The sequence below is a fragment of the Macaca fascicularis genome, chromosome 17 (genome assembly GCF_037993035.2).
Source record: "Macaca fascicularis isolate 582-1 chromosome 17, T2T-MFA8v1.1".
NCBI classification, from domain to species: Eukaryota; Metazoa; Chordata; class Mammalia; order Primates; family Cercopithecidae; genus Macaca; species Macaca fascicularis.
In genome coordinates, this window is record NC_088391.1 from 101839116 (window position 1) to 101866440 (window position 27325).

The following is a 27325-nucleotide window of genomic DNA, read 5'->3' on the forward strand; positions in this document are numbered from 1 at the left end:
CAGTGCTGGTGGGAACGTGGAATGGTGCAGCCACTTTGTAAAAGAGCCTGGCAGGTCCTCAGAGGGTGAAACAGAATTCCTGTGTGTCATAGCCCATCTGGGCTGCTGTAACAAAAATGCCACAGCCTGGGTGGCTTATAAACAACAGACACTTTTCACTGACGCTTCTGGGGGCTGGAAGTTCTAGATGGAGATGTGGCAGATTTGCTGTCCTCCGAAGGCCCCTTCCTGGTTCATACTCGGTGCCTTCTCACTGGGTCCTCACACGGAAGAAGGGGCGAGGGAACTCTCTGGGCCTCTTTAATGGGGGCACAATTCCCATTCATGAGGCTTCACCCTCACGACCTCGTCACCTTCCAAGGCCTCGCCTCCTAATCCCATCACCTTGAGGGATGGGAGGACATAAATATTGGGTTCTTCCCACCGTGTGACCCGGCAATTCCACTCCTAGGGATATACCAAAGAGAAGTGAAAATATATGTCCACACAGAAACTTACATTGCGTGTTCCCAACAGCATTATTCATAAAAGCCACAATGTTGGCCCAACCCAATGCCCATCCACAGACGAACGGCTAAACGAAATGTGGCATGTCCCTGCAGTGGAATATCATTCAGCCGTGAGAAGGAATGAAGCTCTGACACGTACGACATGGCGGGTGAACCTTCTGCAACATGGAAAATTCAGACACACAAACCCACAACGCGTGTGACCCCATGGATGTAAAGTGGCGGAACAGGTAAATCTGCAGAGACAGAAGGTGGATCGGGGGCTGCCTAGGGTGGGAGCGTGTGGCTGCCCGAGGGCCAGGCTTCCTTTGGGAGGATGAAAGGTTCCAGTGTGGATCGTGAAGGCTCACATCGCGGACACACTAAACACCATGGAATTGCACGTTGGATGGGTGAGTTCGTGGTGCATGACGTATATTTCAATAAAGCCATCATGAACATCAAACAGAAAGGCAGCCTCGTGTCCTGTGCACGGGTGAAGCCTAGTGTTTGCTGCATGGTGGATGGTGGCAACGCTGCCCAGGGCATTCCTGGAAACCCACCGTGGCCCTCAGGGTCACCTGGTCATGGGCACCGCTGTGTGCTGGGCATCGGGCATGAGGGGGTGCTTGCCGGGGAGACTTTGTCCTCACCCTCCTTTAACACCTGGGGAGGGCTGGTCCCAAGGGGGAGGTCACAGGGCTGGTGACGTGGGGGCCAGAGCCCTGCCTCTATCTCATTGTGCGCAGGAGGAAGGACCCGAGACCCCCCCTCAGGCTGCACCCCAGAGCCTGTGACGCCTGGGCCACGGGCTCCGTACCTTTGGGGCTCACTGCCTCCTGTGCCCCCACCCCCAGCTGCAGCTGCCCCTCCTTCTCAGGATCCTCTCTCCTTCCTGCACCCTTGGCCCTGCAGCCTGGCCCGTCCCCTGGGGTGCCCCCTCCCTCTGGCCTGGAGGTAGGGCCCCCCAACTCCAATTCCATCTCCACGCAGCCCGGTTCCTTGATCCCTACTTAGGGCAACCTCAGCTGCCTGTTCCCGGGGCAGAGCCTTGACTTCCTCCTCATCCAGAATAGAGCATGCACTGCCCCCTCACCCTCAGGACCCCCACTCCAGCTCGCTCCGTCCACCAGGGGCTTAGCGTCCCACATCCTCTGCTCTTCCCGGGATGTCCTCATGCTCTTTCCCAACTTAGAGTCCATCAGCACCCCACTCAAATCCAGCCTCAGCCCACTTAAATCCAGCACCCCAGTCCTGCCTCGGTGGCCGCCGGGTGTGACAGGTGGCAGGTCACCCAGCAGCACCCTGGCACCTGGCCCCTTAGTCACACCTCTGCCCTTGCTCTAGTGGGTGCCAGCTCTGGCTGGACAGCCCCACTCCACTCACCCTTCTGACAGCACCGACCCCTCCTCCACTTCACTCCCTGAAGCTCCCCCGTTTTCGCAGGCTCACCTGGCCACCCCCACACGGCACCCACTGCCTCCGCATAGCGTCTCTGGCCTCTGCAGCACCATGGCTGCCGGGCCCCGGGCTGTCCCCTGCTCCTGTCACTGGCCCCGGGCTCCTTCTCCAACTGCTGCTCCCCAGGGTGCTCCGGCACCTGCTGGTGGCTTTCACTACCAGCTGCTGGTGTCCTCGTCCACCAAGCCCTCACCCTGAGCCCCTCCTGGGCGTGTCCCCTGGAGGCCTCTGTCCACCTGACGCCCACAGCACCAGCCTCCAGTCCCCCAACAGCGTCCTCGGCTCACCATTGACTGTTCCTTCTCTGGTTCTCCACATCCAAGCTGTCTGCCACTCTTATTAATTGATTGGTTGATTGACACAGCGTCTCCCTCTGTTCCCCAGGCTGGGCTGCAGTGGTACAATCAACAGCTCCCTGCAATCTTGATCTCCCAGTCTCAAGCGATCCTCCCGCCTTGCCCTACCAAGATTCTGGGATTACAGGTGCACACCACTATGCACGGCCCACTCCTTCAACTCGAACAACAAAAAGCAGCAGCCCCTCCAGCAGCCGCCTGCCTTCCTCCTCACAAGTATCCCGTCCTTCCTGCTCACTCACCTCCCCACAGCCGTTTCCAGCACAGCAGAGTGATGCTGTGAAAGTGATTCCATTTCTCTGCACAAAATCTGCTAGTAACTCCCTGCTTTGCTCAGAATAAAGGCCACCATCCTCACTATGACCCACGTGGTTCCATGCCCTGCCCTCCTGCGGCATCCGGGCTCCTTGTGTCTCTCAAGTCGCCACACCAGCCTCCACCCAGGACCTCCTCGTGCTCCCTCGTCAACCCCAGACACACCTTCCTCCCTGGAGGCTGCCTGCCCACACCGTGGCAAGGGGCAACCCCTGCCCTGATGCACCTGGCCCATGGCCCGGGTCTGGTCTGAGGCAGCTACGTCGCTCTGGCCCCTCCCCAGGAGGGAAGGGATTTGGTTTTGTTCCCTGCTGCACCCAGTGCTGGCTGGCAGAGAGGGGTGTCCCAGGAAGGACCAGGACACAAAGGAAGGGAGGATCAGGACTCAAGCGCCTGTACCCACAAACTTGGTGGGCCAGGGGCGGGGGTGTCCGGCAGGGAAGGTGGGACTCAGCCCGTGCTGTCCCTAGCAGCGTCTTGCTCCTGGAACTCCCTCCCTACATCTGTTCATCCGAGTGGCCTTGGTCCTGGATGCAGCCAGTGTTCAGGTGGACACTGCATGGCTCCGAGGGCCTGTGTGACGCCCACGTGACCTCACGGGGCTGTGTGATGTCAGCGCGGGCGGGGTGGGGTGTGCCCAGTCTGGTCCCACAGCTCACAGTGAGCGGCAGTCAGTTGTTTAACCTAAAAGGTGTTTCCCACGTGGAGTGGGACTGAGAGGCCCGGGTGGCTGCAGGGACTCGCCTGGGACGCGGGGCGCAGGTGAGTCGACGAACGCCCCCTCCTGGTGCGAGCCGCCTGCGCCCCGGACGTCCCGGACCCCGCCCGCGCGGACCGCCCCGTGCGCCGGGTGTGCTCGGCCCCGTCTGACCGCCCCGTGCGCCGGGTGTGCTCGGCCCCGTCTGACCGCCCCGTGCGCCGGGTGTGCTCGGCCCCGTCTGACCGCCCCGTGCGCCGGGTGTGCTCGGCCCCGTCTGACCGCCCCGTGCCCCGGGTGTGCTCGGCCCCGTCTGACCGCCCCGTGCGCCGGGTGTGCTCCGCCCCGTCACCTGCCCGTGGCCGCGGCAATGAAATACGTGCCGGAAGTGAAGAAGTCGCCGCCGCACCTCCTGAAGCAATTCACAGGTGAGGAGGGAAGGCGCGCGGTGCGGGCGGCGCGGGGAGGAGCCGTTTCAGCCCCTGGCGCGGACGGGGGGTCCCGGTCCCAGGCCTGGTTAGGAGGGAAAGGCAGAAAAATGCGTGTTCAGAAAATAACCTGGGGAAACGCAGTGAAGTCTTCATTTTTGAAAATTGTATTACAAAATACACCTGAATCGGAGGTTTTCTAGCTGAAGAAGCGCATTGAACTATTTCCAGGGGGTTCACGGGTCAAAGGCATTCCGTCCATGAGGTGCTGAAGATCCACTTCAACTAACTTGGTAACTTTTATTGTAGGAGTGACTTTTTTATTAAGGAAAAATATTTATCAGCAATGAAGAAGCTCCCCCTTCCCTTTCCCCACCCAGGAGACTGACCCAAAGGCAGACACTCACCACTGGGGCTGGAAGGAACCACCAGTGTGGGATGTGACTTATCCCACATGTGCTGTTAGTGTGCATAGATTGGGGGGGATGGTGACAGTGACTTACAGTCAAGAAGAGGAAGATTCTGGAAGTTTGCGCCTCCCCAAGAGAGGTGGGAGATGCCACCTTCTGTGGCTCAGGTTTACCTGCAACTTGAACGTTTTTTTCTCAATTGAGCTTGTATTCATGAGATGCTTTTATTATAATAATAATTTTTAAAAAAGAAAAAAAAAAGAAAATTGATCGGGTGTGGTGGCCTGTAGTCCCAGCACTTTGATAAGCCAAGGCGGGTGGATCACCTGAGGTCAGGAGTTCCAGACCAGCCTGGCCAGCGTGGTGAAACCCTGTCTCTACTAAAAATACAAAAATTAGCCAGGCATGGTGGCGGGTGCCTGTAGTCCCAGCTGCTCGGAAGGCTAAGGCAGCAGAATCACTTGAACCTGGGAGGCAGAGGTTGCAGTGAGCTGAGATTGTGCCACCGCACTCCAGCCTGGGCAACAAAGCGTGACTCCGTCTCAAAAACAAACCGAGAAAATGGAAGAAAAAGAAAACAAAGTAGCTTATTTGGGATTATTACCTCTGCTGAGAGGGTAGGCTAGGGAGCGCCTCTCAGGCTGGCCAAGATGCTGGCAGCCGCTGAGCACCTGCCCACAGGAGCACCCGGCCCTGCAGCTCTCGGAGGGAGAGGGCAGCCCAGGTGCCAGGAATGTGTGGCATCTGCCAGCCTGTGAGGCTTTCCAAGGCCACTCAGCCACCAGGCTTTGTCACACCCGGGGGGCAGCTGCCTCTTTGGACAGGAAGAGGGGTGTCCACAAGAGGGGTCTTTGCAGTTCCTGATCCAGATGCTCCCAGGGCAGAGTGGGAGGCCTGCGCCTGGGGCCCCCGAGGGAGCGGATGTTCTTGTGGCCGGCTGGGGTGGCCCCTCTCATCTTCTGGCAAGATGGCCCCGTAGGCAGGGCAAGCACGGGGAGAAAGCAGTCCCTCTTTCAGGCCCTTGGGGTCACCCTCCTGGTCTCTGCTTCAGGGCTGCAAGCATTGCAGCTGTTGTGGGTACAAGCTGCTGCTCCTGGGCCTGGCTACCCCGTCTCTGAGGGGCTGCCAGGGGCTGCTGGAGGCTGACGCCCCTTCTCAGGGAGCATGGGGCTGGTGGGGGTCATCTCAGGTGTGCCAGGTCACCCAAGGCACAGCCCAAGGTGACCCTGGGCTGGAGTCCTCTCACCTTGCCATGGCCGTGCCCAGGCCCCAGCATCTGGCATCTGCATGTGACACTCCTGTGTGGTCCCCACACAGCCTGTCCTCGTGACTGAAGGACGCATGCAGGGTTAATAAAAGGATGCATGCAGGTTAATGCAGGATGATAAGCGTGTCCTTATCATCCTTTGCAGACTGTGGCGTGGCTGTTTTGTGACTGTTTCTGTTCCTTTAGGGGTGTAGGGAAGCTGTGAAATGACAAGGCCGGCGTTGTCCTGGCCTGGAGCTGGCTCAGATGTCTGCGCCACTGGTGGCCTCAGTGGGCAAGTGGGGAGCTGGAACCTTTAGCTACAGTGGCCGGCCATGGCCCTGCTGCTCAGGCCCTCTCTGCCGCCCACCCCTGGGTCTGAGCCCAAGAAGCAGCCCAGAGGAATTCCTCCTGTCCTTCTCTGCACAACTTTGCAGATGTGGAAGAGGCTGTGTGGTCGGGTGCGGTGCAGACTCTGGCCTCCAAGCCCACCCGCTCCACAGCCTCTCCCCATGTGGCTGCAGAGCCCTGCATGCCTCCCCTTCCCTGCAGCCCTGCTGGGCTTCCCCATGTCCACACTCGCTCATCCTGGACAGGAGGCAGCTAGGTCTCCAGACAGCCCCATAGCAGGTGAGGGCCTGAGGCTGGCTCCCGGGGCACCATGTTCATGGCCCTGGACAGCGGGCGACCTGGGGGTGAAGGAGTGGAAATGAGGATGGGAGGATGACACGCGGTCCCTGGGGAAGAGGTGTGTGCGGGACTGCTCATCCCTGGCCGGAGGCTCTGCCTTACTGGGGTGATGCAGCCTCACCTGCTGTCAACTGCTGCCTAAAGGTTAATGTCATCTCCCTCCCTAAATAGTTTCCGCGAAAGCACTTTTAAGCTGTGATACACTTTCTACACCGCTGTGTGTTCTTCTGTGAATGACTTTTATGAAAGAGCGGGGACTCGAAGCCACTGGCTTCTCCTCAGGAGTCTGTGGACATATCCGTGGCCCTGCATGCCCCAGATCCCCATCCATGGTTCACACGCGCTCCAGACAGGAACCGCTACACACATGAGCCTCTGCACACACCACGTCAGCTCCCTGAACCTGCTGTGATCCCTGCCCAGCTTCCTCCTCCTCCTTCTCCTCCTCCTCACCTCTCCTTCCGTGTTCTGATGCTCAAACTCCGGGAGAACTGGCGTCTTCTGTCCTAAGATAACTTGATACGCAGCTTCAAGCTCGGTGTCAAGAAAATGGGTCTCCAGTTTCAGAGATTTTTACGTTGTTTATGACATCTGCTGTGGAGACACATGCAGCCAGATTCCGGGTGGTGTCACAGCTCGCAGACAGAAAGGGGTGTGCAGGCCGGGCCTGCTGAAGGTCCTGGGTGCTGGTGGCAGTCGTGACCGCATGCGTGTCTCTGGAGTTCCCACGCCACATTTCCTGTCACCACTGTACTCAGAATCTTGTGTTTTCTTCCCGCCTGGACTGTCTTTGGAAACCTGTCTGTGGTCGGGTCTTGCTGTCCGTGGCCACGCTGCCAGGAACCCGGAGCTGGGACATTCTACTGGGTCACCGGGCAGTGTGGCTTGGAGGTGTTCCCTGGAGGCCAGCCCGATGCCTGCCTTTCTAGGGGAGCAGCTCCCAGCAGGGAGGCTGAGCCTCAGGAGTGCTGGAAGCCTCCATGGTGCCATGAGGGCATGGCTGCTGAGTCTGCCGGCTGCTTCTCCAGGAGGCAACCATGGTCTGTCCCCTGCTAACCGACTGCCTCTTCGGGAAACCAGGTGGCAGAGGGACTCCGATGGGGAGTTAGATCGAGGACTTGGCGCTGCCCTGAGAGTCTCTGGACTTGGCTCCTTCCCTAGGAAGAATTCCTGCAAGTGTGCATTTCACAGAGAGAGGGGAAGGGAGGTGGATGGAGCACAAGAAGTAGAAACGCCACGGAATTGTCAGCCACATTTAAAATGGTGACGCCTCCCTGCCTGGATCATCAGCCACATTTAAAATGGTGACGCCTCCCTGCCTGGATCATCAGCCACATTACAAATGGCGACGCCTCGCAGCCTGGATCATCAGTCATGTTAAAAATGATGATGCCTCGCTGCCTGGATCATCAGTCATGTTAAAAATAATGACGCCTCGCTGCCTGGGTTGGCAAGCCTTGGCCTCAGATCTGCACCTCTCTGGGCACCATGCCCCTCCTGAACCTTCCTCTCCTGCTGCAGAAGCAGCAAAATGCGGAGTGAAAAGACTTACCATAGCCTTAGAGAAACAACAGAACATTGACCGCTGCGCGGGCGTGGGCGTGTTAGAAGCCCCAGGTGGTGGCCGGTGGGAAGTGGGATGAGCGAGGGAGTGAATGGCAGCCCCACTGTCCCTGGGGAGCAGTGACTTTCCTGGGCTTGCTCTCCATGCAGATGGGGTGACGGGACAGACTCGTGGGACGAGCTTTGAAACTTCACTCCACGGGCCCCCATCTCACCTGGCCCCCCTGAGCCAGGATGGCTTCTCCCAGGAAGCCCTCTGCTCACTTTAGATTGATTGATTTAACCCCAGTCTCATTTCAGTAGATCAGGAGGAACGCGGTTGCCCTGCCATCCTGAGGCAGCGCCTCCCGGTCCCCACAGCCCGGCCCAGCCGATGGCTCCTTTCCTCCTTCCCAGCCGCGCCGTCATGACTCTGGGAGAGCACAGGGAGAGAGCCAGGCAGTGAGCCCCCGGCTCAAGTTGCCCTGGCTATGGCGCGGGGGGGCGTGGAGGGCCTGCTGGAGACACCACTGCTGGTGCCAGTGGCTGGGCGTCCAGTACCTGTGCAGTGGGCGAGCTGCCAGTGATGTTTCTAGAGGGAGCAGGGAGCTGCATCAGCCCTGCCGACCCCCTACCGCATGGAGAGCTCACCTCGGCCCCTTTGGCAGCTGTGTCAGCCCTGCCGACCCCCCAACATGTGGAAAGCGCACCTTGGTCCCCTTGGTGGCTGCGACCTGGTCCCTGCCCAAAAAGCCTCAGCTCACTCCAACCTCAAAGCCTGTTATGGGTTGTGGACGAGGGTGGAGGGCCAGGCTAGGAACGGAAATGTGTGAGAGACTTTTCAGGGGCTAGTGGATTTTAAAAATGCATGGTGACGTCGTGGAGGTGCATGTGGGAAAATAACGGTGGGTGTGGAGGGAAAACGGGACGCGGGGAGGAGGCGGGGAGGACTGACCGGATTTGACAGCTGGGCGGTCAGATGCGATGGGGACTGAATTTTTAAAATGAGAAATAACGTAAGAACGTTTGTGGAGTGATATTGAAGAAAACAAATCACTTTATGAATAAAAATAATGCCTCGTTCAGTGGCATATTTCCTGCCCAGGCTGTTTGCTGAAATTAAACATCCGCTGTCACCGCAAGTCTTTAGAAACCTTTGTTCTCTTGGCTTTGTGAGCAGACGTCCCTGTGCTGCTGGGGCTGCTTCTCCCACGTCTGGGGACGGTGGGGAGGGTGCTGGGCACCGTGGTGAGAGCAGGACCCTGAAGCCAGAGGTCACTGTGGATCCCGGCTCCGCTGCGTCCAAGCTCGTGGGATCTTGGGTTTCATCTGGATCTTCCCAGATGGGGTGTAAGGGCCTTCGGGCATCACGAGCTGGGCACTGGCTGGTGTCTGATGGGGTGGAAGAGCCTGCAGTATCCTGAACCGGGTGCTGGCGGGTGTTTGGGGTGGAGGAGACTGTGGGCGACGTGAGCCTGGCGCTGGCGGGTGTCTGGTGGGGTGGAGGAGACTGTGGGCAGCGCGAGCCTGGCGCTGGCGGGTGTTTGCTGTGCCGTTGCTGTCATCATCCGCGTCAGAAAGCGGAGGCAGTGGTGGACTCTGAATTCTCCGGGAGCTGCCGGTGGGTGGTGTCTGTGAGGTTCTGGCACTGTGTCCATCCTGGAATCGCACCCCAGGAAAAAGGCCGTGGCACCTGGACGCCCTGGGAGCAGAGCCCTCCTAGTCACCCGCTGTAGACACATGGGCTGCTGCAGAGAGCGTGGGAGACCATCTGTCCAGCCACAGCCCGAGACCAGTCACCCATCGCAGGCCCCTCTGAGCCTGGCTCTGTAGGACCTGCCTGCTGCTGTGGGGCCTCTCCCGGCCTCCCCCGACTGCTCCCCACGTGGGAGGTCAGCGCAAACCACACACAGCCGCCCCATGCAACTGAGGGAGGAGAGGGTGGCAGCAGCCGGTGACTTTGGCCTGCCCTGTGCACTCTACCTTGGCAGGTGGGGCATCGCCTCGGCAGGGCTCCCGTGTCCAGGACGCTTCTGACAGAGGGCGAGGGCTGCAGCCGCGGCTTTTGCAAACCTGGAATGGGGGTGTCTTGGGAAGGAGAACCTGAAAGACTAAATCAACCCCAAGGAGCACAAATGAGGTTCCTCAAGGGTCAGGAAGGCCGGGCAGCTCCCCTCTCGGCCCCTGTCCTGGAGGAACAATTTACAGAGGTGCCGGGGAAGGCCCCCAGTGGCTTGGGTGCAGCCTTGGCCTGGGGCACGGAGCCCGGCTTTGTGGTACTGCAGTCCACCCAGCAAAGGTCTCTGTGGGCACTCTGGGCCCTCACCTGCAGGAACCCCCTTCATCATCCAGCCCAGTCCCTCAGGGGCCCACAGCCGATGAAGGGAGCCGCATCCCTCGGGGCTGAACATGTGTGAGGCTGCTGAACTCTGCTGGAAAGGGCCGTCTGCCAGGAGCGGTCCCCGCCCTGCTTCCTTTGCCTCCCAGGGCGCACCACACACTCATTGTCTCCCCTTTGGGTCAAAACCGGCATTAAACTTTCTGTCCTTTTGATTCAAGTTTTAAAATTCTGAAATAATCCTCAGCCCATGCTGCTAATTCTAACTCCCGTACGCTTAAGTGTGAAATAATTACACGTTCCCTCCCGAACTCCCAAGTACCCATTGTGTGAGCCCCGCGCCTTCTGTGGGCTCTGTCGTGCGCCGTGCCTGGCGCTGCTGCACGGAAACGTATTATCTCCTAATCGTTAGAGGGCCCTGCATTATTCTGTGTAATTAACTTGACATTATTTTGCTCAGAAATTTAATTCATTCTGGATCTTAGTTTCAAATAAAGATTTGCATGATGCATAATTTAGAAAAAAACAAAACCACAACACAAACCCACAGCTGCTCCCCACACCGCTTTCCAGGTTCTTTAGCGGAGAGCGGGGTTGCTTTGTCTTCGGGGGTGACACATGTGTGTGTCTGTGCTTTTGCAGTGTGTGACATTCCTCTGCATGACATTTGTGACTACAACGTCTCCAGGGACCGATGCAAGGAGCTCGGGTGCTGCTTCTACAAAGGCGTCTGCTACGAGAAAGCAGTTCCCAGTGAGTAGGCATCCCGGCCACCCCACGGCGGAAGCTGAGGGAGCTGGTGACCATGCTGACCGCCGCCATGCCTGTCTCCCTTCCCCGGGGTCTCTGTTTGCTGGAAACACCTTTGTATTGTTCTCTGGCCACACTCTTCTGCTCCGTCTTAGTGGGGGCAGTCGACTCTGAGTGGGGTCTGAGCTGGAGGGCCTGTGAATGTGAAGTAAGCCACCAGAGGAGTTCCATTCCCAGATGGGCTGGGCAGGGCATGGACGGGGACGGATGCAGACCCCCTTCGTGGAGGAATTTGGCCATTCTGGGTGGTTGCAGAGGCTGGATTTGAGGAAACAGTGCTGCAGAAACATGTGGTGGTGGCAGGGCCCGAGCCAGTGGCGAGGTGTGGGGTGAGCCCATCAGGGTGGAGTGGACCTTGTCCACCACGGGCTCTGTGAGGACAGCAGAGACGCTTGGCCCTGACTGGGGACTCCGTGGGTGGCTTCAACGTTGGACTAGAAGCCAGACCACACATGAAGATCTGCTGGTAGCCCCTCAAGCCCCTCAAGCAGCACGGGGGTGAAGTGAGGACAACAGACACCCAGTGTGTGGGGTGTGGGGGCTGGAGGCGCTGCCACTCCCCATCCCCATGAAGGCTTCCGGAGGGAGGCGCGCCCTTCAGAGGACCGTGGCTAGTTGTAAAATGTGTTCAAAGGGAGGTGGGAGGAAGTTAAGAAACCAGAATGGCGTGCGCATGAAGGGCATTGGGCCCCACCTCCTCGGCATATTCTCGCCTGTGGGCACGCTGGCCTTCTGCGCTGCTGAGGTCTTCTCATGTCCAAACTCTCATCAAGGCCCACGGGAAGCTTCATGTTTCCTTCCTTGTCCTGTGGAGGCCCCTCTTGGAAATGAGGGTAAAGGGGCTCTTTGTGCTGCGTGGGGAGGGGCGGACAGCAGCATAGAGGGGATCGGCCTGCACAGTGTGCTCTTGGGAGGGAACAGTGCAGCCCTTGACGATGGAGATGCTGGATGTGGCCGATGATCTCTCACGGCTTTAGGCTTCCTTGGAGATGAGTTCCAAACCCTCCCTGTCCTAGGCCACTCTTTTCTCCACCCCCAGCACCCCAAAGTGAGTAAAGGCCCCTGGCTTTGTGCAGCTCAGGGCCATTTCTTCTTCCTTTTACTTCTTTCTCCTGCATTTCCCGCTAGACTGAGCCCTCAGAGACCAGGCACCAGGTCCTCTTCATTCCCTGTACCTAGTAGGGCTTAGAAAGTCAGGAAACGTTAGTGACTGATGGGAATGAGTGACTGATGGAAATTTCTGAGTAGTGCCCTGCTGATGGAACCAAGCGTGAGCTCGGCTGCTCACCGCTTGCAAAACCCATAACAAATGAAGGGAGAGTGACTTTATTTCCAAAGCTAGCAGTGGGGAAGTGGCTGACTTGCGCTTCCAACTTTAGGCTCGGGAGAGGGGCTTAAAAAGAGGAACTCAGAATGGGAGGCACGTGGAGGGGTGCTACTCAAGATCTGAGGGTCTCGTTCCGGTGGCTGTCTCAAGCCGTGGCCCACCTGGAGCGTGGGGTGGCGTCATCTTGATGGATGGTTGTAGACTCACCACCTTCAGGGGATCTCTGGCATTTTGCAGCTGGGTCTCTACGCTTGGTCTATCTCAAGATGAGCCCCTAGAACTTGTAAGTAAGCCCATAATTAAATACCAGCATACAGTTAGATAAAATGTGCATGGGGCTAGGGGGTGCGTGGTGAGAAAGGGAGGCCGTGGTATTGAAAAGAAAGTACATTTCAAGGCTGTATTTTAAGTCTAAGGAGAACAAAAGTTTTCCGCAGTAAGCTTTCTGCATTGTGAGACTAGGGGAACAAGAGAAAAAGGAAAAAAGTTTTAAAATTCATTTTCAGGCTAGACCGTTTGATTACATGGGGACTGCCCAGTCCCACAGACATAAAGCTTTAAGCCAGCTCTTCTGAGATGAAAGGGATATTCTGGGCACAAAATCAGTCAAGAAAGAAAGTGCTGACGGGATTCTGGCTTGCTCCAGGGAGGATGTCTGTCCTGCTTCGTAGTGAAGATTTGGCACCTCATCAAAACAAGATGAATTTTGGCTCCTCAGAGGCAAACGAGAGGTCACAATGGATACCACTGATAGTTGGGAAGGTTTTCTGAGGACGACGGCTCCTGCAGATCTTGGCTTTAGAGACTCAGGACCAGACCCCTTGCTGTCCCAGCCTCCACTTCCAGGAGCCTCTGGGATTCCCGGGATCCCACACCTTCCTCTGACTCCAGATGAAATCAGTTGGAAATTGCTTCATTTATTATTTTTACTAAGATACTATACCATAAAATTCACCTTTTAAAGTATACAATTCAGTGGCTTTTAGTATATTCACAGTGGTGCGGTCATCGCCATTAACTCCAGAACATTTGCACCATGTCAGAAAGAAACCTCATGCCCATCAGCAGTCACGTCCCATCCTTCCCTCTCTCTGGCCCCTGGCAGCTACTCATCTCTCTATGGACGTCCGTATTATGGACATTTCATATAAATGGAACCACGTGACTTGTTCTTTCACTTACATAGTTCTCAAGTTTCGTTCATGTTTTAGCAGCTATCAGTACTTCATTTCTCTTTATCGTTGAGTAATTGTCCACTGTATGGATGTGCCACATTTTGTTGACTCATCTATCAATTTATAGACATTTGGATTGTTTCCACTTTTTGGCTATTATAAATGATGCTGCTCTGAACATTTGTATATAGGTTTTTGTGCAAACATGATTTTTATTTTCTTGGGTATATTTCTAGGAGTGGAATTGCTGGATCATATATTAACTCTATGCTTAAATTTTTAAGGAACTTCCCAACTGTTTTGCAAGGTGGCTAGACCATTTTCCAGGCCAATTAGTAGCATATGAGAGTTCCAGTTTCTCCACATTCTCACCAACACTTGTTGTTGTCCTTTTGTTTATAGCCATTGTAATGGATGTGAAGTTGTATCTCATTGTGGTTTTGATTCGTATTATTCTAATGAATAATGATGTTCACCATCATTGCATTTTTTTTGGGGGGGCTATTTGGATATCTTCTCTGGAAGAAAAGTCTATTCAAGTCCTTTGTCCGGTTTTAAATTGGGTTGTCTTTTTATTATGGAGTTGTATGAGCTCTTTATGTATTCTGGATATTAAACTCTTATTAGAAATATGACTTGCAAATACTTTCTATTATTCTCTTATGTCTTTTATTTTTATTGAGTTTCTGTCCATTTTCTCCATTTTTCCTTTTGTTGCTTGTGCTTTGGTGTCACATCTAAGAAACCATTGCCTAATCCAAGGCTGCAAAGATTTATACCTGTAATATCTTCTAGGAGTTTTATACTTATAACTCTTATATTTTGGTCTTTCAATCCTTTTTGAGTTAACTTTTGTATCTGGTGCAAAGAAGGTTTCCAACTTCATTATTTTGCATATGGATATTCAGTTGTCCCAGCATCATTTGTTGAGAAGATTCTTTTTTTCCCATTAAATTGACACCGTTGTTGAGAATCAGTTGCCCATAAAAGTGAGTTTACTTCTAGATTCTCAATTCTATTCTGTTCATCTATATGTCTATCCTTAGCCAGTACCAGTTTTGATTACTGTAGCTTTGCAGTAAATTTTGAAATCAGAATTTGTGAGTGCTTCAACTTTGTTCTTCTTTTTCAAGATTATTTTGGTGATTATGGGTCCCTTGTATTTCCATACCGAATTTAACTCATCAGTTTCTGCAGAAAAGAGGTCCTTTGGCAGTTTGATTGGGGTTGTGTTGACTCTGTATGTAATTTGGGAAGTATTACCATCTGAACATGATATTAAGTGTTCTGGTCCATGAACAGGAGTAGTCTATTTATTTCAGTCTTTATTTTTTTTCAATATTTTATACTTTTCAGGGTACTGATCTTGAGCTTCTTTAAATTTATTCCAAAGTATTTTATTCTTTTTAATGTTATTACAAATTGAATTGTTTTCTTCATTTTAAGATTGTCTATTGCCAGCATATAGAAATGTAATTGATTTTTGTATGCTGATTTTGCATATGGCAACCTTGTTGAACTTGCTTACTCTATTAGTTTTCTGGTTGATTCCTTAGGATTTTTTGCATACAAGATCATGGCATCTGAAAATATAGTTTTACTTCTTTTTTCCTAATCTGAATGCCTTTTAGTTCATTTTCTTGCCTAGTTTCTGACTAAAACCTCCAGTACAATGATCAATAGAATTAGGAATGGCAGAAGCTTTGTCTTTTTCCTGATCTTAAGGAGAAACTTTCAATGTTTCACCATTAAATACAGTGGTGACTGTGGGTTTTACTAGATGCCATGTATCTATTAATAGTAAATGCAAGAAACAACTTGGAAACACACAAGTTGAGAAAGCTTCCTCTTCTTCCTGCTTTGTTGAGTGTTTTTATCATGAAAGGGTGTTGGTTTTTTTTTTCAAATTCTTTTTCTGCATCTATTGAGCACCTTAATGGTGACTTTTATTACTTCATGTGAATTTGACTTACTGTCTACTCTTCTTTCATTTCATCCTAAAGGACTCCCTTTGGTATTTCTTATAAAGAAGTTTTGCCAGTGATGAATATCCTGACTTTGTTTATCTGGAAGGTCTTAATTTACCCTTCATTTTTGAAGCATAGAGTTGCTGTATATAAAATTGCTGGTTGATAGGCTTCCTGACAGCCCTTTGAATGTTTTTTCTCATTGCCTTCTGGCCTGCATGGTTTCTGATGAGAAACTGCTGTAAATTTTAAGGCTCCTTTGTATATAATGTGTCACTTCTCTCATGCTGTTTTCAAGATTCTTTGTCTTTTGCAGTTTGCCAGGTGTCTGGGTATGGATCTCTCTGAGTTTATCCTACTCAGAGTTCACTGAGCTTCTTGGATGTGTAGATTAATGTTAACCAAACTTAAGAAGTTTTTACCATTATTTCTTCAAATATTCTTTCTGTTCTTTTATCTTTCTTCTCTGCCTCTGGACTTTCATTACGTGTATTTGGTAGACTTTATGGTATCCCACAGACCTCTAAGGCTGTATTAATTTTTCTTGGTTATATTTTCTTTCTGTTACTTAAACTGGATAATCTCATTGACCTATCTTCAAGTTTACCGATTCTTTTGCCTGCTCAAATCTGCTGTTGAGCATCTCCAGTGAATTTTCATTTCTATTATTGTACTCTCAACTCTATAATTTCTTTTGGTCTTTTCTTAATAATGTCTATATTTCTATTGATATTTTCTATTTCATGAATGCATTAGTCATTTTTATACTGCTATAAAGAACTACCTAAGACTGGGTAATTTATAAAGGAAAGAGGTTTAATTGACTCACAGTTCTGCATGGCTGGGGAGGCCTCAGGAAACTTACAATCATGCCAGAAGGCAAAGGGGACGCAAGACATGTCTTACATGGCAGCATGGTTGTGGGGAGGTAACTGCCAAACACTTTTCAACCATCGGATCTCATGAGAACTCACTCACTATCATGAGATTATCATGGAGTAAACTGCCCCCATGAGCCAACCACCTCCGACCAGGTCCCTCCCTTGACATGTGAGGATTACAATTCCAGATGAGATTTGAGTGGGTCACAGAGCCAAATCGTATCAATGAAATATTATTCTTATACTTTTATTTAGCTCTTTAGACATGATTTCTTCTAGTTCTTTGAATATGCTTAAAATATTTGATTTACAGTCTTTGTCAAGTAAGTCCAACGTCTGTGCTTCCTCAGTGATGATTTCTATTAATGGCATTTTTAATGTGTATGGCCATACTTTCTCATTTCTTTGTATGTTTAACATTTTTCTTTCTTGAAAATAGGACATTTTAGGTCTGATAATATAGCACCTCTGAGAATCGGGTTCTTTCACCTCCCCAGGTTTTATTGTTGCTGCTGTTTGTTGTTGTGGTTGTTTGATGACTTTCCTGAACTAAATCAGTAAAGTCTTTATTCTTTATGGTGTGTGACCACTAAAAACTCTTCTTGAGTAGCTACTAGTTAGCTAATGACCAGACAAAAATTTTCTTAGATGCCTGGAAACACAAGCCTCTCAGACTTTGCAGAGGAGTTCTGTGTGCATGCTGAGGCACACCTTCAACAAACTCAGAATATTTCTAGCTCTGCCTTAGCCTTCACTTCCTGCTTATGCAGATCCTTAAGTCAGCCAGAGGTGAGGTCCCAGGGCCACCATAGGTCTTTCCTTGCAAAGCCCACAGCACTGGACATGTCCATGACCCTCTAGATTCCCAGGAATGTGTCAGAGCATTTCAAAGCTCTCTATGCACATCTCATTTCCCAGATTTTCATGTTAAGCTTGTTGGTTAGCCTCTTGTTTTCCCCCAACTGCTACCCACCACTTTAGCCAGTAAAACGATATTCAATTGATTCTGATTATTTATAACAAATGCCTGGGGAAAAAGCTGTTCTCACCGAATGAGCTCAGATCAAATAAAGATGATATTCCAAGGAAGCACCAGACAGATCAAATCATGACAACTCTCTGGCAATGGGGCTTTGAAGGAACTCCCACCCTATTCTGCCCCGTGAAGGAACTCCCACCCTGTTCTGCCCCCTGCAGTGGCTGCCAGGCTGCTGGATTTACCATGATTACAGACTGCTGATTTTCAAGCTACCATGGAGCTGGAGGGTGGGCAGGAGAGATGGGAACAAGGCTAGATAAAAAGCCCAAGCTTGCTCTTTTACTGAGATTCAGCTGTTTGCCTCAAATAAACAGATTTCCACAAGCTTTTGGTTAATTTCCAGACTTCTGAAAAACTTTCATCTGATGATTTTTACCAGTGTTCTCATTGTTTTTATGGGGGAAGAAATTGGCGGGGTGGGTGGGGGGGTCCTTGCTTTGCCATTTTTGCTGATATCATCTTGAAAGTTAATTATGGGCTTTACTGAAGCCCTAGTCCAGTTGTACATAACCAGTTAATGAGAGTTACAACAACAGGTAGTGCTTTTTCCTGAAGGAATCCATTATCCTTCACCTGACTTACCTGTCTCATTGTAAAACCCATGCCCTTTAGCCAGAATCTTACTTGAGAAGATCTTTTTGGGTTCCAGGCCTTCCGGTGTGGAACAGCCTCTCATACAGCTTCATTCCAGCAGCTCATCCTCTGGGGCATGTGGCAGTACTCCTGAAGCCAAGCTCATGGCAGTGGGTGCTCACTTGGCCGTGATTTGCTGCACTGGCACTTGTCATCATTTTGTTTTTGTTTTGTGAAATTGGGGCTTGCTGCTCACATTGCATATGCAGAGAGCAGCAGATGCTCACAGTCGCACTCAGTTCATTTCCATCATAGAGTTGGACTTCTTACAGAACTCCAGATTCCAAGGCACTTATACCACTTAGTTTTTCTGAGAAGTTTACCATTTAAGTCTCCTAAAAGTGGCAAACATTAGCATCCAAAAGGTATTTAAGTTTATTCTTTCAGTCTTCTCCATATAATAATTAATGATCCCAATTTCCTCACATCCCAATGAAGCAGAGATCCAACCGTGTAACGTGGTGTAAATGCATCACTCCAGGAAGATCACAGCTAGGAAGGGAACGCACGTCCAAGCTGCTACTGCTGCTGCTTTTGCCATCTCTCCCATCCTCTGAGCACCTTTTCATCAGTACCGTGCAGGTGCTGGCCTGTTTGTAAATGTTGGCATGTATGTCGCACATGGCTTTAGTTAGAACAGTCGCCGCATGCCTGTCATCCATTTTTAAAGTGAGTCTTAATCCCTATAGCAGACTCATGACTGGTGTTACAAGAAACCCAGAAGAGAACACAGGCCCTCAAGAATGTTTTTGACTTGGAGAGGGCTCGCTGTTTTGCAAGGGAGTATATCATTTTTGCATGGAAGCAGCCATTAAGTTCTTTCCATCATTCTAACTTTAATAGCTGTGTTGTGTGGCTGTGCTTTTTTTGACTCTTGACTTCTTTCGGGCCTGTAGGAAGAGCCTGGGCAGTGGGCCCTGCCTTGGGGCTCTCACTGTGCCCTCACATTACTTTTCATTTCTTTGACATCTTTCTCATTCAAAATGACGAATGAACCTTTGTACTGTGCAAGTTGTAGTATTCAGTGACAGGGTATTATGAGCTCTTTGTGCACATAATTCCATGTTATGAAAACCTTTCACCAACTTCTTAAATTGGCTGGTTTGAAGTGCACATTGTGTTATGGCATAATCTGTATTATTAGGAATATGAATTGGGGAATTAGCATTAGATCTTTCAGAAAGAATTGGGAATTCAAAGAGAAAGACTTGCCTTCATTCTTCGGTCTTGATTTAGGGTATGTTATTTAACATGTCATTTCTTCTAAGTATCTGACTTAAGTTTCTTCATGGGACTTGCTGAGATGATTTCAAAACTTTTGTTTAACTATATTTTGGGAACATTTACCAAGACGTTTCTTAAAGACAGTAATCCTTTCTTCAATTGCTGCTGTTTCTGAAAGATAAACCAGACTTTGTGGTTCATGATAAGCCAAAGACATGGTCTGTAATAAATAGTGTTGCTAGACAGACACTGTACAGAGCACATCATTGAGGTTGAGTTTCCATCTTTAGGAGCTTGGCATCAATGACGAAGAACGTGAGCACATATGAAGATATGGGAGATATACTGACAGTGGAATACTAAAACACTGACTACATATGTGTGTCTCTTCAACAGGACTTCACTCATATAATTTTGAATTTATTCCATGAGCTAAGACACAAAGTCATACTAAGGAATAAAACATTTCCTGGAGTTCAGGAATTTCAGGGTTACCTTCTTGCCTCATGAACGCTCTTAATTCACCCTTTCACTTTATTTGTGCATTTCGATTCAATCAATTCTGTTTGTTGAACAGCATTTAAGTGCAGATTCTCTGGGCAATCTCTAGGCCACCTCTCAGATCCATCCTCTATTGCTGTGTGACAAATTACCCCAAAACTTTGTGGCTTAAAGCAACTTAGAGGTTTTGCTGGATGGTTGGGTTTGAGTGTCTCGTGAGATTGTGGTCAAGATACCAAGTGAGGCTGCAGTCACCTGAAGTCTTGCTGTCTCAGATGACTCACTTTGCTGGAAGTTGATACCAGATGTTACAGGAAGATGACTCACTTTGCTGGGAAGTTGGTACCAGATGTTACAGGAAGATGACTCACTTTGCTGGGAAATTGATACCAGATGTTACAGGAAGATGACTCACTTTGCTGGGAAGTTGATACCAGATGTTACAGGAAGATGACTCACTTTGCTGGGAGGTTGATACCAGATGTTACAGGAAGATGACTCACTTTGCTGGAAGTTGGTACCAGATGTTGTAGGAGGATGACTCACTTTGCTGGGAAGTTGATACCAGATGTTACAGGAAGATGACTCACTTTGCTGGGAAGTTGGTACCAGATGTTACAGGAAGATGACTCACTTTGCTGGAAGTTGGTACCAGATGTTGTAGGAGGATGACTCACTTTGCTGGGAAGTTGATACCAGATGTTACAGGAAGATGACTCACTTTGCTGGGAAGTTGGTACCAGATGTTACAGGAAGATGACTCACTTTGCTGGGAAGTTGATACCACATGTTACAGGAAGATGACTCACTTTGCTGGGAGGTTGATACCAGATGTTACAGGAAGATGACTCACTTTGCTGGGAAGTTGGTGCCAGATGTTACAGGAAGATGACTCACTTTGCTGGAAGTTGGTACCAGATGTTGTAGGAGGATGACGCACTTTGCTGGGAAGTTGATACCAGATGTTACAGGAAGATGACTCACTTTGCTGGGAAGTTGATACCAGATGTTACAGGAAGATGACTCACTTTGCTGGAATTGGTACCAGATGTTACAGAAAGATGACTCACTTTGCTGGAAGTTGGTACCAGATGTTACAGGAAGATGACTCACTTTGCTGGGAAGTTGGTACCAGATGTTACAGGAAGATGACTCACTTTGCTGGGAAGTTGATACCAGATGTTACAGGAAGATGACTCAGTTTGCTGGGAAGTTGATACCAGATGTTACAGGAAGATGACTCACTTTGCTGGAAGTTGGTACCAGATGTTGTAGGAGGATGACTCACTTTGCTGGAAGTTGGTAACAGATGTTGTAGGAGGATGACTCATTTTGCTGGGAAGTTGATACCAGATGTTACAGGAAGATGACTCACTTTGCTGGAAGTTGGTACCAGATGTTGTAGGAGGATGACTCACTTTGCTGGAAGTTGGTACCAGATGTTACAGGAAGATGACTCACTTTGCTGGGAAGTTGGTACCAGATGTTACAGGAAGATGACTCACTTTGCTGGAAGTTGATACCAGATGTTACAGGAAGATGACTCACTTTGCTGGAAGTTGGTACCAGATGTTGTAGGAGGATGACTCACTTTGCTGGGAAGTTGATACCAGATGTTACAGGAAGATGACTCACTTTGCTGGGAAGTTGGTACCAGATGTTACAGGAAGATGACTCACTTTGCTGGGAGGTTGATACCAGATGTTACAGAACGATGACTCACTTTGCTGGGAAGTTGATACCAGATGTTGTAGGAGGATGACTCACTTTGCTGGGAAGTTGGTACCAGATGTTACAGGAAGATGACTCACTTTGCTGGAATTGGTACCAGATGTTACAGGAAGATGACTCACTTTGCTGGGAAGTTGATACCAGATGTTACAGGAAGATGACTCACTTTGCTGGGAGGTTGATACCAGATGTTACAGGAAGATGACTCACTTTGCTGGAAGTTGGTACCAGGTGTTGTAGGAGGCCTCTTCTCCTCACCATGAGGGCTGCAGTCTTTCCCAGAGCAGTGGCCCAAGAGAGATCAGGGCAGAAGCGCAATGTCTTCTTCACCTGGCCTCGGGGGTTAGACTCTGGCATCTCCTTTGGCTCCAGGGATCAGCACTGTTCAGTGTGGGAACATCTATCTAGGGTATAAATACCAAGAGGTGAGAATCCGGAGGCCATCCTGGAAGCTGGTTATGGTAGCCCCGGATATTTGGAGGTGAGTCTGCCCCACTGTTTCCCCTCCTCAGGTAAGCAAGTTTCCACGGGACAGTCCTCATTTAAAGAAATAAGCCAGTTGATTGGGAGAACCTTCGACACGCGGTTTCCCAGTGTGCTCCTCGGTACGTGCACATGCCTGTTATCTGACAGCTTGCAACCCCAAGCCTCACTCCCTTCCTCCAGCCTCTCCGTGAGAAATTCTCATCGAGCGCCCATTGTGTACTTCACCGTTCCTTACCGAGGTCACCTCGGTATGAGGCAAATCAAAGATCTGGGTTACCCTCACGAGCTGGCTTCAACCCCCTCTCAGTTTTCTGACTTCAGTCCCCATGGAAAGAATCCTGGGCACCTCACCCATTGCTGGTGGCCCTGCGATGAGTCCAGGGAGTACGGATCCCGTCAGAAGCTGGCTCGTGTGCCCAGGAGGCCACTTTTTCTGCACCTGTGGCCTCGCTTCTGGGGTGGGTTGAATTGGGTACACCCAATGCATGTGTTGAAGTTCAGATCCCTGGTACCTGTGAATGTGACCTGATTTAGAAAAAGGGTCTTTGCAGGTGTAATTAGGTAAGATGAGATCACAATGGAGTAGAGTGAGCCCTCTATCCAAAATGACTGGTGTCCTTGTAAAGAGAAGAGACATGGAGACAGAGAAACACAGAGGAAAGACAGCCATGTGACAATAGGGGCAGAGACTGCTGTGATGCTAGGAAGAGGCCAGGGAGGACCCTTCCCAGGAGCCTTTGAAAAGAACACGGCCCAGCAGACGCTTTGTTCTTGGACTTCTGGCCTCCAGAACCGTGAGATGATCCATTTCTATTGTGTTAAGTCCCCCATTGCATGGTGCTTTCTTACAGCATCCTTGGCAAACTCACACACCATCCAGAAAAATTACATCTGATGGTGTTGTTACTGCTTCACAACTCTTGGGAGTGGTTTAGCAGGAGGGGGAGGTGCGGGAATTGAGGGAAATCATGTCACCTGCACTAGGCATTTGCAAGTCAGCCAGTTTCTTTGAGAGAGTAAGAAAGCAATTAGAGAAAAGACTAATATTGATAATAATAACAACAATAAGAATTACTGTGTATATGTGATTAGTCAAGCACTTAAGAACTTTACTTGCATTCATTAAAAAATTCCTCACATCAACCCGATGGAAGGAATGTAGAAGAACAAACAGTAGATGAGGATATTATTTGACCAAGGACTCTGAGAGGAGTGATGCTCATGTACAAATATTAGGACTTGAGGGGGCCAAGTCCTGAACCAATGAGCCAACGGAGATCCAGACATCAGCCCTCAGTGCTGGGCAGTGCTGCGCCCCGCAGGCCTCTTGCACAGAGAGGGCCCTGCCTGCTGAGCAGTGGGCAGCCCCCCAGAAAGAGGCTCAAGAGGGGGCTGAGCAGTTCCTCCTCCCAGTTACCCCTGCCTTGGAGAGGCTGGGAGTACACTCACGCAGGGAAACCCAGGGTGGTGGGGCTGCCCCTCACGGCCACCTGGGGAGGCTCGACTTTTGCTGAGGGTGGGTTGGAGAAGGCACAGGAAACTTGGGGATTGCAGGAGACTCTTTTTTTTTTTTTTTTTTTGAGATGGAGTCTCGCTCTGTCCCCCAGGCTGGAGTGCAGTGGCACATCTCGGCTCACTGCAAGCTCCGCCTCCCAGATTCATGCCGTTCTCCTGCCTCAGCCTCCCGAGTAGCTGGGACTACAGGCGCCCACCACCACACCTGGCTAATTTTTGTATTTTTAGTAGAGATGGGTTTTCATGGTATTAGCCAGGATGGTCTTGATCTCCTGACCTCGTGATCCGCCCGTCTCGGCCTCCCAAAGTGCTGGGATTACAGTGCTGGGATTACAATGAGCCGCCGTGCCCAGCCTAACAGGAGCCTCTTTTAATACAAAGAAGCCCAGTCAAGACCAGTGGGATTTGTCTATGATCCAATAAGTGTTTTCTTTGTATTCAGTTTAGGGGAGGAATTGACTTGGGCATTGAGGAGCCATTTCCAGGGAGCACAGCAGGAACAGAGGGGCCAGCACCATCTATCTCTCAATGCACCCCCGGGGGTCAGGAGCCAGTGCCATCTGTCCACGCACCCCCGGGGGTCAGGAGCCAGCGCCATCTCTCAATGCACCCCCAGGGCTCAGGAGCCAGTGCCATCTGTCCATGCCCCTCCAGGGGTCAGGAGCCAGCGCCATCTCTCCACGCACCCCCCGGGGTCAGGAGCCAGCGCCATCTCTCAATGCACCCCCGGGGCTTAGGAGCCAGTGCCATCTGTCCATGCCCCTCCAGGGGTCAGGAGCCAGCGCCATCTCTCCACGCACCCCCGGGGGACAGGAGCCAGCGCCATCTCTCCACGCACCCCCGGGGGACAGGAGCCAGCGCCATCTCTCCACACCCTCCCGGGGGTCAGGGCGGTCACAAGGTGTCTTCTGGGTGGCACTGACCACCACCTGGAGCTGCCTTTCACAGGGAGCCCTCATCTGCCTGCAGCGGCCTTTGGAGATGTCCACAGAGCTGTCTCCAGGAGACGCTGGGGAGGGTGGGCGAGGAGGGCTGACCATGGGCAGCAGTGCCGGGAGGGCCCACACCCCACTCTGGGAGGGTTGCCTTTTCTTCTTCTTCTTCCTTTTCTATTTACCTGGATCGAAATGACTTCGAATCCCACCATTTTTCAGTTTACGTCCACGTGTTCTCCGCCTTGATTGTGATCGTCGCTGGGGCCTTCGTCATCACCATCATCTACAGGCTGGTCCCTTTGTTCTTCGTTCTTCATCAGGAGGGTGGGGAGGAGGGGGCTCACGTCTCCTGGCCGCAGCCTCCCGCCCGACTGGGCTCCTTTGGGCTTGGTGCTGCTGGGGTAACTGAGAACAGCTCTCTGTGAGCCTGGGAATGGGAACTGGCCAGGTAGGGAGGACCCCACTGATCTCCAGAGTGCTTCTTGATGACAATCCTAACCCACATTTAGTGAGCACCTAAGACTCTAAGTGCTTTGCTCAGCCTATTCAGCCCTCGCAGCCACTGACGATGTAAGTGCTCTTCCTGTCCCCAGATTGGGATGATTGACGCAGCAGTATCGAGGGGGTCCCAAGGCTGATGGATGGGGCAGTGCGGCTCTAACTCAGACTCCCAGTTGTTCCAGAGCCCCTGAAGCCAAGGCTGCCTGCACCTCTTGGCCTGTGGCCTTCGTCCTCATTGCAGGGTGTCAGGGTTTGGAGACGTCTCAGAGATGAGTCTACTCCCTCTCATTTTAATGGTGAGGAAATGCAGACCTTGGGGGCCAAGGCAGCAGGTAGCTGTCCCCAGGGCAGGGCTGGAATCCAGCATCTCACGCCCCGGCCAGTCACCTTTGCCATGAGCCCACTCTGTGTCGTGCGTACAAGCCCCTGAAATTATTCCAGTCTCTTTGTCAGGGAATGAGTAAAGCCATTTTCCTACCATGAGTGGTGCTATATGCTGTCTTATGTGTGTTAATCATGAGGATGAACCGGCAGTAGCCTGGAGTGCAACACACACCTTCCCCCGCCCGGAGCTGTTTTTGGGAGTTTAGCTGCCTCATACGATCATCTGTTTGGAGCCTGCACGAGAAACTAAAATGAGGCTGGATGTGGTGGCTCATGCTTGTAATCTCCCAGCACTTTGGGAGGCTGAGGTGGGAGGATCACTTGAGCCCAGGAGGTGGAGGCTGCAGTGAGTCGTGTTTGTGCCATTGCACTCCAGCCTGGATGACAGAGCAAAACTGTCTCAAACAAATAAATAAATAAATAATAAAAATAAAAAGAGAGAGAGAGAGAGAGAGAGAGAGAGAAAGAAACAAAAATGAGAACTATTACAGCAAAGCACTTACCTTAAAAAATAAGTATGCATGGTCAGGAACCTATGTTTTCAGAGGGATGTCCTGGCAGGCAGGAGGGGGGACCTGGAGAGTTTCCATCTGTAACTTCCCTGACTGTGATAAAACCCTCTTCCCATTAGAGTCGTTCGGGAGAGCAGGAGACAAAGGGCCGTCCCTACGGATGTCGCGCTGCCACACAAGTCCAGCAAAAAGGCGAAGGTGGCCTCATCCAGCAGCAAATTAGGGCTGAAGCCTCCGAGTCCTGGGCCTCCGGGTGCTCGGCCCTCAATGAAGAGTGACGCGGACAAGGATGATGGTGAGAAGCTTCTGGAATGATCCTCAGCCTAAGGTTGTGGGCGTGGTTCTGTTCCCTTGGGAGACCTTCCCTGGAAAGGGGCTCGGCATCTACACAGGCCCTTCAACCTCAGCGATCAGTGTTGCAGTTTGTTCAAAATTTGAATGTACCCAACACTGGAGGTTCAGGTTTGCAGATTTCCCTCTGTGAGTGTTGTCCTCCCCCTTCCCGTCCCCTGCTGCCTCTCTGTCATTTCACCCTCTGGCGGGGCCCTCCGTGTTAGTGCGGGAGGCTCCTGGGGAGGGGTCGAGAGTCCCGAAGAACCTGCGCATTTGATCAGGTGACTTCCTGCAGGGAGGCTGCCAGGTTGCTGTGGGTACTCTCTGTGCACCCTGGCCGCGTGGTGGTTGTGGTGGTTGTGGTTTTGAGGGGAGGCTGCAGGGCTGCCGTGGGCACTCTCTGTGGCTCCCTGGCCGCATGGTGGTCGTGGTTGTGAGGGGAGGCTGCAGGGCTGCCGTGGGCACTCTCTGTGGCACCTTGGCCGCATGGTGGTCGTGGTTGTGAGGGGAAGCTGCAGGGCTGCCGTGGGTACTCTCTGTGGCACCCTGGCCGCATGATGGTCGTGGTTGTGAGGGGAGGCTGCAGGGCTGCCGTGGGTACTCTGTGCACCCTGGCCGCGTGGTGGTCATGATTGGAGAGGTGGATGATCACTCTATGCCTGCCTCGGTTTCCAGGAAGGAAAGTTGCTTGTATGTTGGTTTACCTGCTTTGAGGGCCCTGGGAGGTTGCTGGTTGCTTTTCCTAGATCAGCATCCTGCCAGGTTAGAGAAAGAAACATCTCAAATGGTAATCCTTATCTTCAGAGATGTTTGCACAGGAATACGAATGGCCTGGACTTATCCATTGTTACCAAGTAGACTTGGCTTTACAGGGACCATCAGGAAAAGCAGGAGGCAGGGTAAGAGGGCGACCCACGCTTGATTTCAGATCTGGAATGCCTGGCCCCTAACCGAGTCTGCGTCTGTGCGAATGAGGCTTTCCTGCAGGACAGATGTTTGCCGGGTTAAGGGAGCCTCCTGTGTGCGAGATGATGTGGAAGGAAGAGTGTTTTACTGTCTTAAAAAGATGCTTCTTCCCTGGAATGCACGGAGAAACACGGGGCAGCATATGGCCGTCCCCAAAACTGGCTTTTGAGTCAATCATTGACAATCGGACACCTTGTAGATGGGTTCAAAGACCCTGATGAAATCTTTTTGGGACTGCTGAATATTCCATTTGAAAAAACAATTCTTCTTTTCTAAAAATCTAGTAACAGTGACAATAGCAGAAACCGAAGAAACTGAGGACTGACTGAAACGCATGAAGAAGTGGAGATTGGCAGAATTATCCAAATGAAATGGTACAGCAGGTGCACTGTTAACAGTGTGATGGAATGACCACCCAATGAGAAAAAAATAAA

General features: G+C 51.2%; 1 protein-coding gene across 3 annotated transcripts; it reads left to right on the top strand.

Moving 5' to 3' along the window:
• Positions 1 to 3468: 3468 nt before the first annotated feature.
• Positions 3469 to 27325, top strand: TEX29 (testis expressed 29). 3 transcript variants are annotated; one of them, XM_045377495.3, is made up of 5 exons: positions 3469 to 3745; positions 10614 to 10724; positions 24415 to 24484; positions 25712 to 25887; positions 26798 to 27325. In XM_045377495.3, exons 1-5 carry the CDS (start codon positions 3688 to 3690, stop codon positions 26845 to 26847), a joined length of 465 nt encoding a protein of 154 aa, XP_045233430.2. In that variant the 5' UTR covers positions 3469 to 3687; the 3' UTR covers positions 26848 to 27325. The 3 variants fall into 3 exon arrangements, with proteins under 3 accessions (XP_045233430.2, XP_005586325.3, XP_073877562.1); XM_005586268.5 differs by having other exon boundaries at positions 27176 to 27325; XM_074021461.1 differs by lacking the exon at positions 10614 to 10724.